This window comes from Lithobates pipiens, unplaced genomic scaffold (genome assembly GCF_037356315.1).
Source record: "Lithobates pipiens isolate NorthernLeopardFrog02 unplaced genomic scaffold, aLitPip1_a1.2 Scaffold_18, whole genome shotgun sequence".
Lineage (NCBI taxonomy): Eukaryota > Metazoa > Chordata > Amphibia > Anura > Ranidae > Lithobates > Lithobates pipiens.
In genome coordinates this window covers 380,353,484-380,372,097 of record NW_027507758.1, presented here as the reverse complement: position 1 = coordinate 380,372,097, position 18,614 = coordinate 380,353,484, and the positions used below count along the sequence as shown (strand labels likewise).

At 39.4% G+C, this 18,614-nt stretch overlaps 1 protein-coding gene across 2 annotated transcripts in view; it reads right to left on the bottom strand.

Annotated features, from left to right (window-relative positions):
• MYOM2 (myomesin 2) overlaps positions 1 to 18,614 on the bottom strand; it is a 235,516-nt gene that overhangs the window by 137,461 nt on the left and 79,441 nt on the right. For both annotated transcript variants that reach the window (XM_077487771.1, XM_077487772.1), the window contains 4 exons: positions 15,197 to 15,285; positions 14,121 to 14,168; positions 10,817 to 10,981; positions 6,058 to 6,219 (listed from right to left, as the gene is read on the bottom strand). In XM_077487771.1, coding sequence (XP_077343897.1) covers positions 6,058 to 6,219; positions 10,817 to 10,981; positions 14,121 to 14,168; positions 15,197 to 15,285 — 464 coding nt within the window. The remainder of the gene's footprint in view (positions 1 to 6,057; positions 6,220 to 10,816; positions 10,982 to 14,120; positions 14,169 to 15,196; positions 15,286 to 18,614) is intronic.

Below are 18,614 nucleotides of genomic sequence, written 5' to 3'. Positions count from 1 at the left end.
TTAATTGGAATACAGAGAGACTATTTGGATTGAGAGACTCAATGCCACTTAAGCTCCAGGCCTAAATGAGACCCAATCATATAAACCATTTCTGTAAAATTCCCCTGACCTCCAAAATAACCCCCCCCCCCTTCTTTTCCCCCTTTTTTTTTTTTTTTTTTTTTGCTCGCTTGCCAAAAATTCCCAATGCTAATGTTAGATATTTGGACACTTGGATAGTGTCCTTAAATACTATTGAACTACATAGAGCATTGGTGTTTATGAGTTTTCATAAAAGTTTTTTATTTATGTTCTATAAATGATAACTATTTTATATGTTTATGTTTTTTACTTATGTTTAAATATTTTTATTTTGATGGTATATATTTTTTGTTTAAATGTTTTGTTCTTCTGTATGTAAAGGATGTTTTTTTCTTTTTTTTTTTCTGTGTTTTTTGGACTGATTTGACCGCAATATGCGGCCACATAAGCACTGCCCGTAGTGACCTTGTTGCTTTTTGCTCAGGGTCTACGGGTTGGCGCTGTCCCATGGGGGAGTCTGACATCATCAACTCTCCTCTGGGGTTCCCTTAGGGTTATCTGCCTCGACCTGTCCACCAGCCTGTGGATGGGTTTGAGGGGTCCCCCTATTGTTCGGCGTGATTGGCTGGCTAGGGGGCAGGGCGACTGTTCCGCCCGCTCCTACTAGTTGCACCGACCTTTGGAGACGCCGCACTCCCGGTTTGCGGCGTTCTGGCTGACGGGGGCCACCCGAGGGGGCATGGTCTGGTTGCTGAACGTCACTTCTGCTAATCGCGGAGTGACGTCACTTCCGGGGCGGCTGTGCATAAGTCGGACACATGGGGCCAGCGTCTGTGCACAGCGGTCCCACTTCTGCACCAGATGGAACAATATAGGGGCTAACAAGGATCCCCCCTCTTAACTTGGATCATTTTGGGAGAACCTGTTCCCACCTCTTTTGCACTTTGATGCTGCTGGAAGTTACCACTTCATTTTAAAGGTGACACTATTTTCTGATCTACCCTTCACCTTCTATCCTGCTTTTTATTGCACCATTATTAGCACATGCTGAGCACAATTTTTTGTGCATCACCTTTCTCCCCTCCCTCCTTGCTCTTATATTTATCATTATGTTTGTTTTTACATCCTTTCCAGATATACCTATCTTATATTACTTGATACTTATCAATACTCATGGTTGTTTTCTTAAATGATAAACAATCGGCTAAATTATTGAAAATCCTTTTATACTCACTTGTTTCACTACCCTTTAATATTAGTGCATTCTTTCACAGTAATTTCTTATATTAAACTTGAATACATTTGCATACTACCTTACATAAATTTCCCTATTATCTCGTTTTTCAAACACTCTAAAAAGTATTTTCATTTTATTTCTTCTACACAGAATACGGGGTACCAGAACCCCTTCCTATGTCGTCTCTGGCCACTCCATACTACATGGTATCTGGGGCCTCTATGCTAGACTGCAGGCATATACATAGATTGAAGTGTCTTCCTGAATTGAAAACTGGTTACTTTATTCTATTTATTTGGAAAAACATTCTCTGGTTATCTTCCCTCTGGTACATTTCTCTTGGGGCATACCCATGAAGAAACGTAAGTAAATTCAGTATAATATCTACACTACATGCACGAAATTGAAATGTCACATCCGTTCCCATATTGTTTCAAATCATGAGAGTCCTTACAACACACAACCCCGTCCCAACACCCCCCTTCCCCTTTTTTTATATTTTTTTTATTTATTTTTATTATTTTTTATAAATAAATGTATGTGCAATGTTTTATGTTATGATATAAATGTTTTTTAGATTTTAGAAAATTGTTAAAGCTCCTGAACGCGAAACATGTAGAGCGCCACAACATATTTAAGCTTTAGTTTCATACCTGATATCCTGTCTCATTTACTCCTTGTATGAATGTATAAGCTCTAAAAAAAAATTTGGATACTTATATGGAAATGAATATAAACTCTGTGTAGACTGTATAATCTTGACAGGATATTTAGTTAAGACTTGATGTGTTTCCCCTTGTTTTGTTTTCATTCTTAAAATTTTTAAAAAAAAATCTTTTTAAAAATAAATAATAGTTTTGAATATATTGTTTTTTACTTTTCATTTTTGCCTAAAAAGTCCAAACAGAACCAACACTTCTCTTTGAGGTCTTTTGTGTGTAGGTTTTTTCTTTTTTTTTCCCCCTTTCCTTTTCCCTAATAATATATTTTTTCGTGATATTGAGATTATCATTTGAGTATTAATTTCTAATATGAGTTTAACAATTTTATTAATAGTATAGATATATTGTAACTGGTTTAGACAACCTTTGGTTGGAAATTAAATCCAGGTTATTGGGGGAATTTGTAAGATGGTATTAGCGTAGATTAAGAATTTGTAATTTTAGATTTATACAATAACCCCTTATTGAGAGGAAAAAAAAAAAAGATGTGGTTGTTAATTGGAATACAGCTGCCATAATATTTAACAAAACCGAGATGGATGGAATACATAAGAAGTTTTTCTACAGAAATTAAATCTAAAGGGTTGATGATAACTTGATGTGCGGTCCACGATGTGAGAGTAACAATACATAAAATGTAAATATAACGGACCCATTACATCAAGTCCACACACCCTGTTAGGATAGATGCCACCTACAGACAATTGTATAGTTTTTGATGTGGCTTTCTGTTCTGTCATATACAGATGGTTGGTCCTTTTTTTTTTATTTTTTTTTTTTTTTGAAATCCAAAGCAGAATGTGTGGATTGTGAAATGATGTGCCCCTTTTTTATGTAAGTGCAGTGGTATAAGCAGAAGAATATTTTGGATTTATGGACATCTCTCCACGACCACAGGGAATTGTTATCATTTATTATAATATTGCCAGAAAAAAGTTGTCTTTTTTAAACATGAACAGCATGATAGAAAACAAGCCATTGTAATATATTTATGCAAACTGGAACCAGTAATGAAGGGTTCACCCTGATATATCAGAATGCAACGTTTTAACCACACCTCCTTTTGAACAGGTGCCCGGAGCCGATCCAGTATCAGCCACTATCCCTGCTTGGTCTCAGCTGACCTTCGATTAGCACAACATCTGCAAACAGCTCATCAACGTCTCACTCTCTCGCAAAACACCCTCAAAGTCTACCAGACAGCCTGGAGGGCCTTCAACAAATTCCTGACACACCACTCCTAGGAAACATCAAACTTCAAGCAGATACTGGGCTTTTTCTCTTTCTGTCATACCCAGCTGGCCCTATCCCACAACACTTTTCGGCTATACCTAGCCGGCATCCAACATTTTTTGTCCTTACGGGACCCCAAAAACCTTCCTTATTCATGTCCCATGCAATTCGAGCCATGCTATGTGACATCCAACCAGTGGTCAGCGCCAAACACTTACCCAAACGGGTGACATCCTTAGGGGTATGTGGACCATCCTGACTACCTCTCCATTTGGTCTCCCCCCCAGTATGGTCCTACAAGCAGCCAGGTATTTGGCCTACTACGGGTTCTTGCAACCTGGAGAGTGCACCTGCAGCAATCCAGCAGGCCAAGTGCTACGCAGACGCCACTTAGTCTGCTACAAAGATCACTTCGTCCTTCACCTAGCGGTTTCTAAAAACCCAGCAAGTAGGCTCCGGGATAGACATCCACCTTTACAGAACCAATAATAGCGGGTGTCCAGTTGCCACACTCAACCAACTGTTGTCCCTACTGCCCGAACAGTCCCCTTCTTCCTTTCCCATCAAGCCCTTGAGTACCTGTTAGTTCATGAAACACATGAGGATACTTCTCCGCAACTATCACCTGAACCCTAGCCAGTACTTGGGTCACTCCTTCCGCATTAGGGCAGCCTCAGCAGCGTCCCATCACGGGGTCCCAGTCCATGTCATTAAAAGACTAGGCAGGTGGAAGTCTGCCTGCTTCGCCCGGTACATTCCCAATCCACATAGTGGAAATGGCTCAGGCATTTACTAAACTCACTCAATGATCAAACTCAAATTAATAAAGAACTATCCCCTACCTGAATGTTTTGCCCCCTTATTTTGGTATACCGTATGTTAGACCAAGGCACACTTTCAGGTCCATTTCATGTGGCAAGTTTTATGTTAACTCTGAATGTTATCCATATCCGTATTGGCCATAGGGCTCCAACCATAAATAAGAAGGCCAGTATGGTTGCCTGAATTTATGGGAGGAGCCGGGGGAAATCTTAACCAGCCTGTTCGCCTGTGGTCTCTGTTGGTTTCCTGTGCGCGATAACCCACCCTCCCCTTTTTAGGGCATTTCTCAAAGTATTCATACTCTTCAGAGATTACTCATTTTATCTCATTTCATAGTTTATTTCATTTCATTCCTCATTTCTTATCTAGGGTATGCCCCCTTATTTTGGTATACCATATGTTAGACCAAGGCACACTTTTAGGTCCATTTCATGTGGTAAGTTTTATGTTAACTCTGAATGTTATCCATATCCATATTGGCCATAGGGCTCCAACCATAAATAAACATATATATATATATATATATATATATATATATATACAGCAATCTGATTTGAAAAGTAGTTTAGCCATGTTGAAGTCATATTTGTCTTTTGTACGTCTTCCATTTTATGTAGAATTGTCTGTGTTTACATATGCTGATAAATCAGCATGCCAACAATTAAGCTAGAAGGCCATTCTGGCCACAGGGGTGTACAGCCAGTACTCTGTAAATATGTTGTATCAATCATTTGTTTTTCACAAGTCATTTTCTAATTAAAAAGCTTCTCAGCTATTATTTTCTCCACAATGCAGTTTTTGCCTCTTGGGCCCGGACTACCTCCACCTAAGCGTGTGGAGGTTCCAGGTTAAATGTGATACCAAGTATGGTTAGTGATCAAAATATTGATCAAAAGAGAAGAGACTGTTAAGGAAATTTGTAAGTTCTGTATATAATTGTATTCTATTTTGTATGGATTGCACACTGCCCTCGCTGTGCACACAGCGCTAATAATGTTTTCAGTATGTGTTTGCATTCTTTCGAGTCTTGGTTAGAATTAGCCTGCCTATGTAACGCCCCTTGTTACCATAAACATACAATTGTAATATTAATGGGATACCTATGTAATCATGTGTATAAAAGCCTTCAAACCTTGCGTCATGATAAAGCAAAACAGTTATTTGAAAGGATACTGAACGTATCTTTTGTATCTGTTCCCTACTGCAGTAGTTATTGTTAATTTGGAACCACTAATCAATATGAGGATAGGCGTTGCCTATCTATAGAATGTCCAGGTCACCAGGTAACCAAGATAGTCTTACACAAATATGTATTGTTCTCTGGGAGCTACGAGTGGCTGTCTGGGGGAAGCTCAAGCATCACTGGGGGCAGGGCAATAATGTCCTCATGAGCAACTAGGCCACACCCACTGTTCGCTGCAGCACACTATGCACACTGCATTAATACATTAATATGAGTGCCCCAGGCCGCTAAAGTGTTTGGGTTTGGCTTGAAGAAAAGGTGACAACTTTAGTGCAGAATGAAAACTTTCCCTACAAGCTTTAACCAGACACTCACAGAAGTTACAAGACTACAATATACTGCTGATGAGAAAGAGTATTTAGAAGTTTATATTTACTAAAATAATTTTATTTCCATGTTCTGTACTGTGGAAGACCAGATATAGTGAATACAGGGTCCTGGATTTAGTAACACTTTCAAGTCTTGTGTGAAAAATGCAGCATAGTAATATGGTAGCTCCCATTGTTAACTTGCTCTTGGAAATGCATGGTCCCGGATTATCATCCTGATCCTGGCTTCACTACTTGGTGAATCACTCACCTGAAACAAGCATGTGTCCTCCAGGTTTGTCAGCTTGTTTCAGGTCAATGATCAGAATGACAACCCTAGAACAAGAATGTCAAAAATAAGTCAACAATGGCTCATATTTTTTATTTTTTTACCCTGACAGGTTTCTTTTGAACCTATGGTTTGAAAATTAAGAACTGTAAATGATAAACAAAGTAAACTGAAACACAAACCAGCTACAAAGAGGAATCCGCTGTGCTGATTGACTCCGCCTCTGGTGACCATTCTTACAGTGTACAATCCTTCATCGTCCTTATTCAAATGTGTCAGTGTCAGAGTGGTACGACCTTCTCCAAAATGCAGCTGGTGCCATTTGGATTCTTTCACCAACACATCTAAAAGAAAATCAAATTGGAAAGAAAGAATTAAGTGCCTTTTACATTTACATAAGCCCAGGCCAAAATAGACTGTGCTAAGTATTTATTACTCTTGCTAATGATTGCTGACACTCGTGGTAGTGCATAAATCAAGTACAGTAAAACCTTGGAATGAGAGTAATTTCATTTGAGAGCGTTTTGCAAGACAAGCAAATTTTCTTTTCTATGAATTTTGACTTAATAAACGAGCGATGGCTTGATATACAAGTAGCATCATGTCACAACTGAGTATAAAAGAGAAGAGAGGTGCATCTATGTGTAGCAAATTGGTTACATTTAATGAAGGTACAACATTTAGCAACTCACATGGTTGATGATTAAAACATGCACATCTAAGTATGCAGGCATTGGGGGTAAAGCTATCCACATAGAGTGTCCTCCTCACCACCATCAATGTCATCCCTTCTACGCTGCACCCCACAAGCACTTCAAGCCATGCCTTCAGATCGCAATACTACAGTGTAGTATTCCCGGTCATGATTGAAGATTGACAGCGGTGACAGCCAGTGGTGCTAAGGATGTTCTATGATGTTCCATTTGGTAATATATTTTGCTGCAGCTTGTTATCATTTGCTATGATGGGCTTTTATGATGATATAATGTGCTGTTGTAGCTTTATATAATGTAATATTTTGTCATAATGTGGGCAGCTTAGTGGTTAGCATTTCTGCTGGTCAGCAGTTCAAATGCCGACACGAAGTTTGTGTGTTTTCCTTGTGCTTGCATTGGCTTTCTCCCACACTCCAAAGACATGCTGGTAGATTAATTGTCTAAATTAACTGTCTAAAACTGGCTCCGGTGTGCATATGTATGCATGCGAGATATATTTAAATTTAAGATTGTAAGCTCCTCAAGGTGCATGAATCGTACAGTATATATTGTGTTAATTGTCATCTATATAAATAATGCTTGTTTGCTATAATAAATTTAAACTGGGAAACATAAATTTTAATGTGCTGTAATAAAAAAATATGGTGGAGCCATGCTATTAAAAATGTCAATACAGGTGGTCCCTGGGTTACAAACAAGATAGGGCCTGTAGATTTCTTCTTAAGTTGAATTTGTTTGTAAGTTGAAACAAGTACATTTTATAAGTATAGCTCCAGCCAAAAGTATAATTTAAATATTTTTTTGGATAGAATAGGGAAGGGTTAACATCCCTGTAATGTTTTCTTTACTGTCTGTGCCCCTGTTAAGAAGATTTCACATCACTTTCTGCCTCTTTGATATTGGATTCTGAAAATTTTGGGTTGTTGGGGAGACAAGAATTGGTGATAAAGCTTCACCTTTTTCCCATAATAACTCTTATGTCTTGTACACACAGTCGGACATTCCGACCACAAAATCCGCCTGATTTTTTCCGACGGATTTTGTCCTACTGGTGTTCCATACACACGGTCAGACAAAGTTGTCAGAAAATCCAATCGTTCGGAACGTGACGCCGTTCGTTCGTTATGACGGGACTACGTTGAGGTTAGTAGCCAATAGCTTTGGTCTCGTAATTTGATCTATGCATGCGTGCCACTTTGTCCAATCGGAATTCTCTACAAACGATCAGGAAAAATCTGATCGGATTTTTTTGTCAGAAAATTAGATCCTGCTCTCAAATTTTTTCCGTCCTAATTTGTGATGGAAAAAGTCAGACAGAGCCCACATATGATCGGATTTTCCGATAATATAATCCGATCGGACCTTTTCCGTCGACTTTTCCGACCATGTGTACAAGGCACTACAGGAGAAAATTTCCCTTCCTAAGGTTAGATTACCTTCTAAATTCACTATTCACAGTGGAGCATTGCCTGCACCATTATATGGTGAGTCCCCACCCACATTTCCTCTGGTGGGCCTCAGGTACCCTTGAAAATCTCTCCAAAACTAGGAAATAGTATCTTTTAAAGATTAGTTACTGTTGGAGAAGTACTTTTACCTTCTTTTCCTGTGATAAGTAAAAATGTATTCCCCTCCTCACTTTACATCCCAGTGACAGCTGTTGCAAAGACAGAGGGGTTTATTTTCCCTGCAGGGCTATAAACAGCAATAAAAATCTGATGGATAGTCTAACCTTTTCCACTTTATCCAAAACGAAATTACAAAATGGTAAGAGAGCTTCTTGCAGGCCAAAAAAAAAAAAAATGACCATGCCTGTAAACCATAACATTGAAATGGCTGTATACTCTTGCAGTATTGAATGAGTAAAAACTAAAAGTCAGTATAAAGTTAATGTTTTACATCTCCTTCACAATAAATGTCTGCTGTAAATGTCAGCCCTTACTTTCTGTGTGAAATGTCATGACAAGATATATTACACAAACTGCATGCAACCTTTCTGAGCAAAGTATATTGGTTTTAGCACTGTACACACCTGTAGTTGTTAAGTTCTAGGTGCTGATAGAAATGTAGTAGATACAGACCCTGACTACAAATCAGTTTCGCAAATGCTGCATTATACAAATCCTTTCAGAACCAGCTGGATACATGATAGGAAACTTCTGAAATTTCCATACAAGGTTTTAAGGGGTAGAGCTCTAAAGTAGTGGTCTCCAAACTGCAGCCTGGGGGCCAGACATGGCCCTTTACTTGCCTTAAGGTGGCCCTTGTGGGCATTGTTCCACAAACTGACACCAATGATGGAGCACCATTCCTCCTACTGACATCACCGATGGGCCACTATTCTTCTCATTGATATCAACAATGAGGCACTATTCCTCCCATTATAACCAATAATAGGGCACTGATGGTGAGGCATTTTCTACTCGCAATGGCTACAGCCTGGCCCCCCTAAAGCCTGAAGGACAGTAACCTAGACAGTAAACTTTGCTTAGAAAGTTTGGAGACTACTCGTCTAAAGTATCAATGTGGAAGATTTTCCCCACCGCCAATGATCACGTTCAGATTTTCAAGCCAGGTGTAGCCACAATATCCTTAGCATGCGTGACAATTTAAATGTAGTCTTTTACTGTTTTTCCCTAACTTGGGCATTATTGTTTGCTTCTGCCTGCTGCTGGGGGAAGTCTCTGGCAATAGTGTGGGAAACTGCAATGACCTGAGTTATGTATTTTAATAACACCCTGGCCAACCACTAGGAGGTTTATTGCCAGTGGTGCAGGCTGTGGGAGGATATAAGTAATTAGAGGTACCTTCTGGAAGCTCTTTTGCCTCACCTGCCTGGTGAGGAGGTGTTGCCACCAATGTTCTTTTCCTCCCAGGCCTACTGCCAGGGGAGGGTGTGCTGAGTTACAAAAAGGCCCAAGCCTGGGGCCTGAAGCTTCCGGTTATCCTGCCGGAAGGTATATCCAGGGGAAGTAGAACAGGAAGGTGATTGCCTGGATTAGAGGACCAGGGGTTTAACTTTGTCTGATGGATAGTGTCCAGAGAATTTGTATCCTGATCCTCTTGAGTTTATTAGCCTTATTAAGCTCTAATAAACTGTCTTAAAGTGACTGGTGCCCATCTGTTCACAACCCCATTATAAGTCAACGAATGGACCCTGAGGTGAAATATCACCCTGCCTGGCCTCTGGTCCCTGATAGTCTCTAGTGGGTGCTACAGAGGTTGGAATCTGATTAGTGGCTTTGGGTAAATAACACTTATGCTGCGTGCACACGATCAGAATTTTCGATGGACTGGGTCTGACAGAACGAATCTGCCGGACAATTCGATCGTGTGTGGGCTTCATCAGACCTCTGCTGTCTTAAAATCAGACAGACTTTAGATTTAAAACATGTTTCAAATCTTTCCGATGGACTTGAGTCTGGTCGAAAAATCAGTTAGTCTGTATGCTAGTCCGATGGACAAAAACCGACGCTAGGGCAGCTATTGGCTACTGGCTATAAACTTCGAACTCCGTTCATTCGGAAAGTCTGTCGTAACTCCGCCGAAAGTCTTTTAGGAAGACCGTCGGACCTGGTCCGTCGAAAAGTCCAGTTGTGTGTACGCAGCATTACTCTTAGTAAAAACACATTGATACATCAGCATTATGAGTGCACTCTATACTAGCAGATCAACTCTTCATATTCTACTAAATATTCTTAAATAACCATATCTACCCTGGTGGTTGAAAATCCATTCCGGCATGAAAACTGTTGTGTAGCTTAGCTATACAGAAATAACATGCAACAAATATAATAGGTATTAAATATATACAATTTTCAGTACTTGTTCCTATACAGATTAATGCTTGATTCACACTATTACGAAAGCGACCTTAAAGTGATTTTCAGTGCGATTATGTAGTACAACTTTGATGTGATTTTGGATGTGGTTAGCATATTCTATAGAGCCAAATTGCACTGAGATTGCACTGGTAGCACAGGAACCGTTTCCAAAATTGCACCAGACAGAGTCACATTGATGTGAATGAGCACCTTTGAAAATAATGTGATTTTCCTTAAAATGTGATTCTGTGCGACTCAAGGTGCATCAAAAATTGAACCAGTGTGAATCAGCACTTAAAGGTAATCTGTTGACTGCTTTTTACACTATTGATTAAAACCTGCTAGCAGCACACATGTAAAAACACTAAGAACACTAATAAGGTTTTTCAAAAAATGCTCACCATCTCTGTACCATTCTGCCTCTGGTCGCAGTCTGGTAAGGTCAGGAGTTAAAAGAACTGAACATGACAAAGTTAGCGTTTCACCCTCAACTCCAAACGTCACACCAAAAGTTTCCAGAAATTGAACTTCAATGTGGGTAAAACAAACTGCAGCTGTCAGGGGCACTGAAAGGAAATGGTGTGTAATAATTATACATTGAAAAAGCATGGGTCATGGACAGAGTTAGATTTATCATATTGCACAGTAGGGTGGTGCCTGTAGGTGGAAGGTGCAAACAGCCTACTTTTTTCTATATAAATAACAACCACATTTCTTTTTATTCTTCAAAGAAAATTAAGTCATATAGTATATATTTATTTTACATTAATGTATTGTATTGCAAACTGTCACAATATTCCAATTTAGACGTAGGCACAGTAATACAGTAAAAAATAAAATAAGTTAACCTCCCTGGCGGTATGATTAGTTCTGATTTTAGGTGCTGAAAGCGGTACAATTATTTTGCATGGAAATTTGGCGTTTTATATTGTAGGCCTGCAATTCTTAGGAATAACTCTCTTAAATCTGTTCAAACCAGAGTCTAGCAGACATCCCTGGTATGGTAAAGTTTATAATATAATAAATAATAATAAAAATTATTCAATAATGTAATCAAATCCAAAAACACTGAAATGTGCTCATTTGCAGAATTGTCGCTGTCATTAGATTCAGTGTTTGATGACGAATTTCCCCACAAATCGCTATCACTCAATTCTGCAAGTGATTCTAATTTATTATCGCTGTTTTCTAGTTGATCTAAAATCACTTTTGACATAAAGGGACAGTTTTTGGTTGCTATGGGCAATCTCCAAATTCCAGGCAGAAAAAACAGTATTTATAATATAAAAGTGCATGCAGGGCACTGGACAGACCACTAGGGACAAAGGGGGTGTGTAATAGATTACAGTACTGTGTGTGTTTTGTGTGTTTTTATTTTTTTTAATTTGGCGCCGATCTCCGCTCCCGTGCACCGTAATGTCGCAGGGAACGGAGCTCGGCGGCACTCGGGCACTGTGTGAATCGAGCGGAGGACAGCTTGATCACACAGCGTGGAGGAAATCGCTGGATCCAGGGGACAAGGTAAGTAACTTCTCCCTGCATCCTCTCTGTATCCAGCAATACCTGATCGATCGCTCGGGTCTCGGCTGCTGCCGCCACCATTCTAGGTGAGGGAATCAGGAAGTGAATCATTGTGGCTTCACTTCCCGGTTCCCTACTGCGCATGCGCGAGTCGCGCAGCACACTAGGAATGGTCCGCGCTGTCTCTAAGACCCGTGTGTGTCCCAGCAGACAGCACGGCGGGACAGGAAACGGCATAGACTCCCGTGGGAGTGTATGCCCGGAAGTGGGTGCAAATACTTGTCTTAGACAGGTATCTGCACCCCCTCCCCCTGAAAGGTGCCAAATGTGACACTGGAGGGGGGGGGGAGAGTTCAGATGAGCAGAAGTTCCACCCCGCTTTAATATCTAAAATTTAGTTCAGATTTAGGTAGCCTGTTTGTTAGTAAACTGTACATTAAGCACATTTTGTGACCATCCAGCTGCAGTAATTTGTGACAATCTTTTTCTTGCGGATAACAAGAAATGTTAGAAGCGCACACCAAAAGCCACTAAGTTTCAAGTATGATATAAAGGCTTTAGCTTTGTCCCCTCACAATCAATGCCCCTCTAACACACTTCACTCATCATGGGCTTAATCATAGAATTCTACAATTAAGCCCATGAAATGTGAAAAGCGTTAGAGCGGCGGCATGGCTTGTGGGGGGGTGAAGATGAATCGTTTCTATCGTACTTGAAATTAAAAAACCTTTGATGTGTGCTTCCATCCTTTCTTCCTATCCAGTTGATGATTAGGCAAGATGAGCCTTTGGTGGGCTGCACTAGGAAAAAGGTGAATCTCAGGGCTAACCTGGCAGTGGGGTTTGGACCCACTACATACAGACATACCCCGCTTTTAAGTACACAATGGGGTTTATTTACTAAAGTTGGAAAGTGCAAAATCAGTCTCACTTCTGCATAGAAATCAATGAGCTTCTAACCCCAGCTTGTTCAATTAAGCTTTGGTAATAAAACCTGGAAGCTCATTGCTCATTGTGAAATCAGGCTCATTCTATGCAGAAGTGAGCCTGATTTCACATTTTCCAGCTTTAGTAAATAAACCCCATTGTGTACTTAAAAGTGGGGTATGCCTGTATAGTGGTCATATAGGGGTTTATTTACTAAAGCTAAAGAGGGCAAAAATAGTCACATTTCTGCATAGAAACCAATCAGCTTCTAAACTCAGCTTGATTAAATAAGCTTTGGCAATAAACCTTGAAGCTGATTGGTTTCTCTGCAGAAGTGACACTAAGTTTGCCCTCTCTAGCTTTAGTAAATAAACCCCTTAGTGGACATATATGCTTCATATTTGTTTGGCTCTTTTTCTTATGATTCACTGTGTAGACAAAGATAACACCCAATAATGATATGATATGAAATTTTTAAAATTGACCTAAACTAATGGTACAGCAATGACTACATTGCAAACAGGTTTGCATCAATTTACAACGTATTGTAATTTAAGATGCCTACTGCTCTAAGCAATATAAACGTAGACATTAAAAAAAAAAACACCAAAAAAGTTGATGTTTATTTATCATAGACATTTCTATTGCTTGCCGTTCAATACTGAAATAAGTCCAAAAACACTATATACCACTCCGAGTCAGACCATTATTCATTCCAACCCCAAAACTTGCCAGGTGCTGGTCTTGCTTGCAACACAGAACCTCAATAGCACACTGATTCTGATAAGGTCCAAAACATTTATTCTAAAATGTAAAAGTCCATAACTGGCGTCTGTCCAAAATTGGCCCTAGTATATGAATGGCAACCTTGAATTGTGGGCTCCTTGAGGGTAGGGACTGATGTGAGTGTGCAATGTACAGGGATAGGGGCAATTGTAGACACTCACTCAGGTTGAACTGGATGGACTGGTGTCTTTATTCAACCTTACTAACTATGTAACTATGTAACTATAACAGAATACAGCACACACACAGAGCAAATGTTGTGTTTTTTTTATGCCAGTGGGGCTTAATCACAACATAGAGCTTGTTATGTTTAAGTGCCCACTTGTGTGAAACGCATCAACATTTTCTCTTTGTGTGTGCTGCGTTCTGTTAAGGACTTTTACATTTTGTAATAAATGTTTTGGACTCAGAATCAGTGTCTGGTCAGGTCATCCACCTTTGCTATAGATATGCTGAAATAGGGTTTACTTACAATGTGGCACCAAACCAGGGTGAAGGGGCTCTTCTTCTCCTCTGAATCCTATAACAAAAAATAGTACAGTGTGTTAAGCATATTCAAATCAAACTTTATGCACAGATTATTTTAAATTGATAATTAAAATAAAAAAGTAACTATTCTACAAGCAATCTGCACGGCAGCATATATATCAGTGATTATCTCTTATGTTCAGTGATTATTAGTAAGTCAAAGCAGGGGGCTAATTGGCAAGCTGTGACAGCAGTGAAGTCCCTATCTCTCCTAACATGTTGTCAGGTCAGCAGGCAGCATCTCTATACAAAGCTGCTGCCTCTCTCAAGACTGACAAGAAAAGTCAGCAGGCCATATGTACTGTATTATTGATGTGATTTAGAATGTGTGAACCTGTGTACCCCTCGTTAGTTGTGACAAAAGATCAGAGACCTGCCTGTTAGCCACAAGGCCAGATGCCCAGTTTGATCTTTTTTTTTTGCTGAACTCTGTTTTACTACATGCAAACATTTCAGCAGACTGAAAAATGTCTACACCCAATGCTAAGCATTTCTACTTGTTATTCTTTGTACCTTCCCATCGAACTTTCATGGCACTCTGCTTGCTTCATTGAGTCAGTGAATGACTGCAAATGCCTGAGTAGAATTGCTATAGCAGACGCCAATTCTCAGATGTCCAGCTTTAAGGCAATCCCACCTGGGAACCCTGTGCAGTAACTAGCAGGAATACCAATGGCATTGATAGCATCCTAACACAGACCTGCAATACATTTATTTTATAACAATTTGTCACACTTCCTATGTCACTCTACAGTTACACATAGGGCCCCTAGAGGATTTTCTCTATGCACCTGTAACATTTCTAAAACACTGCTGCAAGGGCACATATCAGATATATCCCAAATTACCTTTATCTAAATAAGTGATCTATCAAAGATTAACTGTTAGAACCACAAGTGCACAAATGTTCTTAGGTTTCCCACTGTTTTCTGATTGTGGCAAAAAGCATTTTATGTTTGAATCGATTCCCCAAAGGGACTGTGTTAAATCATTTTATATCCTCGATGACAATTTACTTACTTCTGACAATGACAGCTGCATTGGTGGATGATTGGCCATGCACATTTCTTGCCACTGCTGTGTAAGTAGCAGTGTCATTTATGGTAGCTCTGAAAAAAAGAAAAGAAAACAGATAAAGTATACATCACTTACCAAGAGTCTGCTTTCATAGATATTTCTTGGATTTATTACTTGCTCATAGTTGTTTTTTTTCTTATTCTTCTTTTGAAGTATAACTAAAGGTATATATATATATATATATATATATATATATATATATATATATATATATATATATATATTTTTTTTTTTTTTTTTTTTTTGTTTAGACTGATAAGAGGTTAACACCCATTTCAGGGTTTTGCTGCTGTCTGTGCCCCCTTTAGGAATATTGCTAATCTCCAGGGGCTAACTGACCATTTGGGCACTCGGGCACTGCCCGAAGGCCCCAGGCCACTAGGGGGTCCCATCAGGGTTGCCAGCCTCAGTAAAACCAGGGACAATATGTAAAAATATGTGTTTTTTTTTCAATTAAATCTGACTCTGAAATGTCCCTTAGCGACATCCTTTTGGTCCAAAAATCCTGAGATTATAGCTGCCCAACCTCTCCAGTACCTTCTCAGTCAATAGAAACATGTCTGTGTATACTGTGTGATTGTATTCTGCGTGTGTATACTGTGTGGCCCCATAATCTCTGATTGCCTGAGGGCCCCATAATCTCCTATTGCCCGGGGGGCCCCATGAGTTTTCAGTCCGCCCCTGCTCCTCTATATTTGTCATGTTCACTGTTATCACCGAGGGTAACAGTGTAGGAAAATCACACATTTTAGGTTGCCACCAGAAGAGGAATAGAGGGGAAATCTTCCAATAGGGACACTAGTTCTGATGACCCTGGTGGCAACCAGGGATTCTCTTACTTGTATTTCACTTGTTGTTTTGATTATGGGACAAGAGGTAAAGGGAACTCTCCCCAAGGAAACACAGATGACAAAAAAGAACTGACAAGGGTTTTAACTCTCCCTTACTCTATTCAAAATTAAAGGAACAGTTTCATCTTTAGTTCTACTTTTTATCAGGATTTATACATCAGATGCAGCCAATGGGGTTGATTTACTAAAGTGAAATACCATAGGTTGTTAACTTTGCAAGGGAAATTGCACTTTGCAAGGGAATTTCCCCCCAAGCTCAGTGAATGTGATGTGAAGTTTCACTTTGAAACGAATAATCAATCATATGCAAGGAAAATAAAAAAAACAGCATTTTTGCTTGCACATGATTGACTGATGGAAGTCAGCAGAACTTTACCCAAGTCACTAAGCTCTTGGGTTAATTTATTTGTAAAATGAACAGCCTATTGACTTTAGTAAATCAATCCCAATGACTTTTCAGCTGCTAAAGAAAATGCAAGCCTCAGAACTCCATGACAAACAATAAGTATGTACACCCTTTAAACATGTGCTAGTGTTTCAAGTGATTGACAATAACACACCACTCTACTCCGTACAGAAAAGTATATTCATGTAAACCTATTAAAATGGTAAAAACATGGATATGTTGCATACAACTTTTTTTTTTTTTGTACATTATATGCAGTATATGATATCATCTTTTCCTATGCATAATAATTACAACTGCGTTTCCCAGGTACGCCACTTGATGGCACTCATTGGAAAGAAAATGTTTCATTCTACTAATACAGTGCTTGTAAAATAGACAGCTTAAAGTACTAGGAATGCCATAAATAAACATTTCTATTTACCTAAATACAACTTGAAGTTACTCTATGAGAAAAGTGTAATATCATTGATAGCAAAAGTGGCTGCAGACACCCCTAATGCAGGTACAGAAGATATGTGCATTGTATGCAGTGTTGTGAGATGTCCATTGATCTTCCATCCACTGATGTGCCAAAAGTACAGTTAGTGATCTCTGTTTATTACTATGCTGATTTAATGTACTTTATCCGAGAAAGGAATGTGGGGGTGCATGTACAAGTTCTCTATAAAGAAATGTGTAATAACCTGTTTATCATCACCAGTCCAGCTCACAAAACAGCCAGATTCACTTTAAGATGATTTTATATCTTTGTGCATGGAGGATGCCAGGAAAAAGGAAATATTCCAACTACCTAAGGTACTGTCATTTAATAGAACTGTAGTGTATAGTGATTTGTAAAGATAAGAGCAAAGAAAGTCAGGGAGAAGTGTTCCAGCATTTGTTCTGTACTGTATTAGATTTCACCTTTATATCACCAGATTTCATCCAATCATCATAAACTGATCTATTGAAAGGTAAATGCTTTGGAAAATATTAGTTTGTACTAAGAAGTCAATATATAGTGCTTCTGAAAAAAGCTATGTATGCCTTTCATTCTAAACCTGTACACAACCTAAGGCTTGGCTATTATATATGTGGGTGCTGGAATGTGTGTAAATCAAATAAATTCCTGCGCCAGCAGGCACCCAAAGGCAAACCATGCTGCTATTCAGCCAACGTGCGGAGCTGCTATTAATTCTTAATGACACCCCCACGCATCTGAAAACACAGTTTTCCGGTTGGGGAAAGCACCAGGCGATTTCCGTGCGACTGCATTTTTTAAAAGGCGCAGGGGCCTTTTTCCTGCTTTTCCCACAGGTAGAGCAGCCCATTCAAATGAAAGGGATGCTATGCCGATGCAATCGTGACCCACACCAATCACATAGGTGTGTACCTAGCCTTAAGGGATATTAGCAACAGTATTGTACTTGTACGTAAAGGGAAATGCTAGAATTATTACAGTACAGTGTAAACAGTTTATTATAGCTTTGTGATTCAGTGATCCCAACTATACATGTAATTTACACATAGATGTATCACTTGGTGAACAGAACAGGGGTGCACACACCGCTTCAGGCAAAAAATGGACATACCCGATCCAAGGTGCTAATCCCGGCTCATGACCGGAGGCAATATCAAGAAGAGAAGAAAAGATTATTTGCATACTTGAATCCAAAAGATGCTGTGGAAATGTCTTTATTGTCATGAGCCAGACAAAATTGCAATGATGATCAGTTGACGCATTTCATGCGAAAAGAACTGTGCTTGTTCACTTGGTGGGTTTGGGCTAGTTTACACTTTCTTCTAAACAAGGCTTCGGACAGGCTTTGTTAAAACTCTCTGAATGCTACTCAAAGCTCCTGTCACTAAATAAAATGGTTAACTTACAGTCCTGTTTACACATTGCTTTTTCTTTGCTTTGGCTTTGCTTCACAAATTATACCCCATGCCGCTTTAGTGGTGCTTCAAAGCATCTTCAAAGCCTCCATAGAAGTCTATGACAAAGCTCGCTTGAAGCACCACTGAAGCATCATCGAAGCACCAACGAAGCATCAAAAACACATAAAAAAAACATATTGTGTTAATGATGTGTGTTGAAGCCAAAGCAAGTGTAAATAAGCCC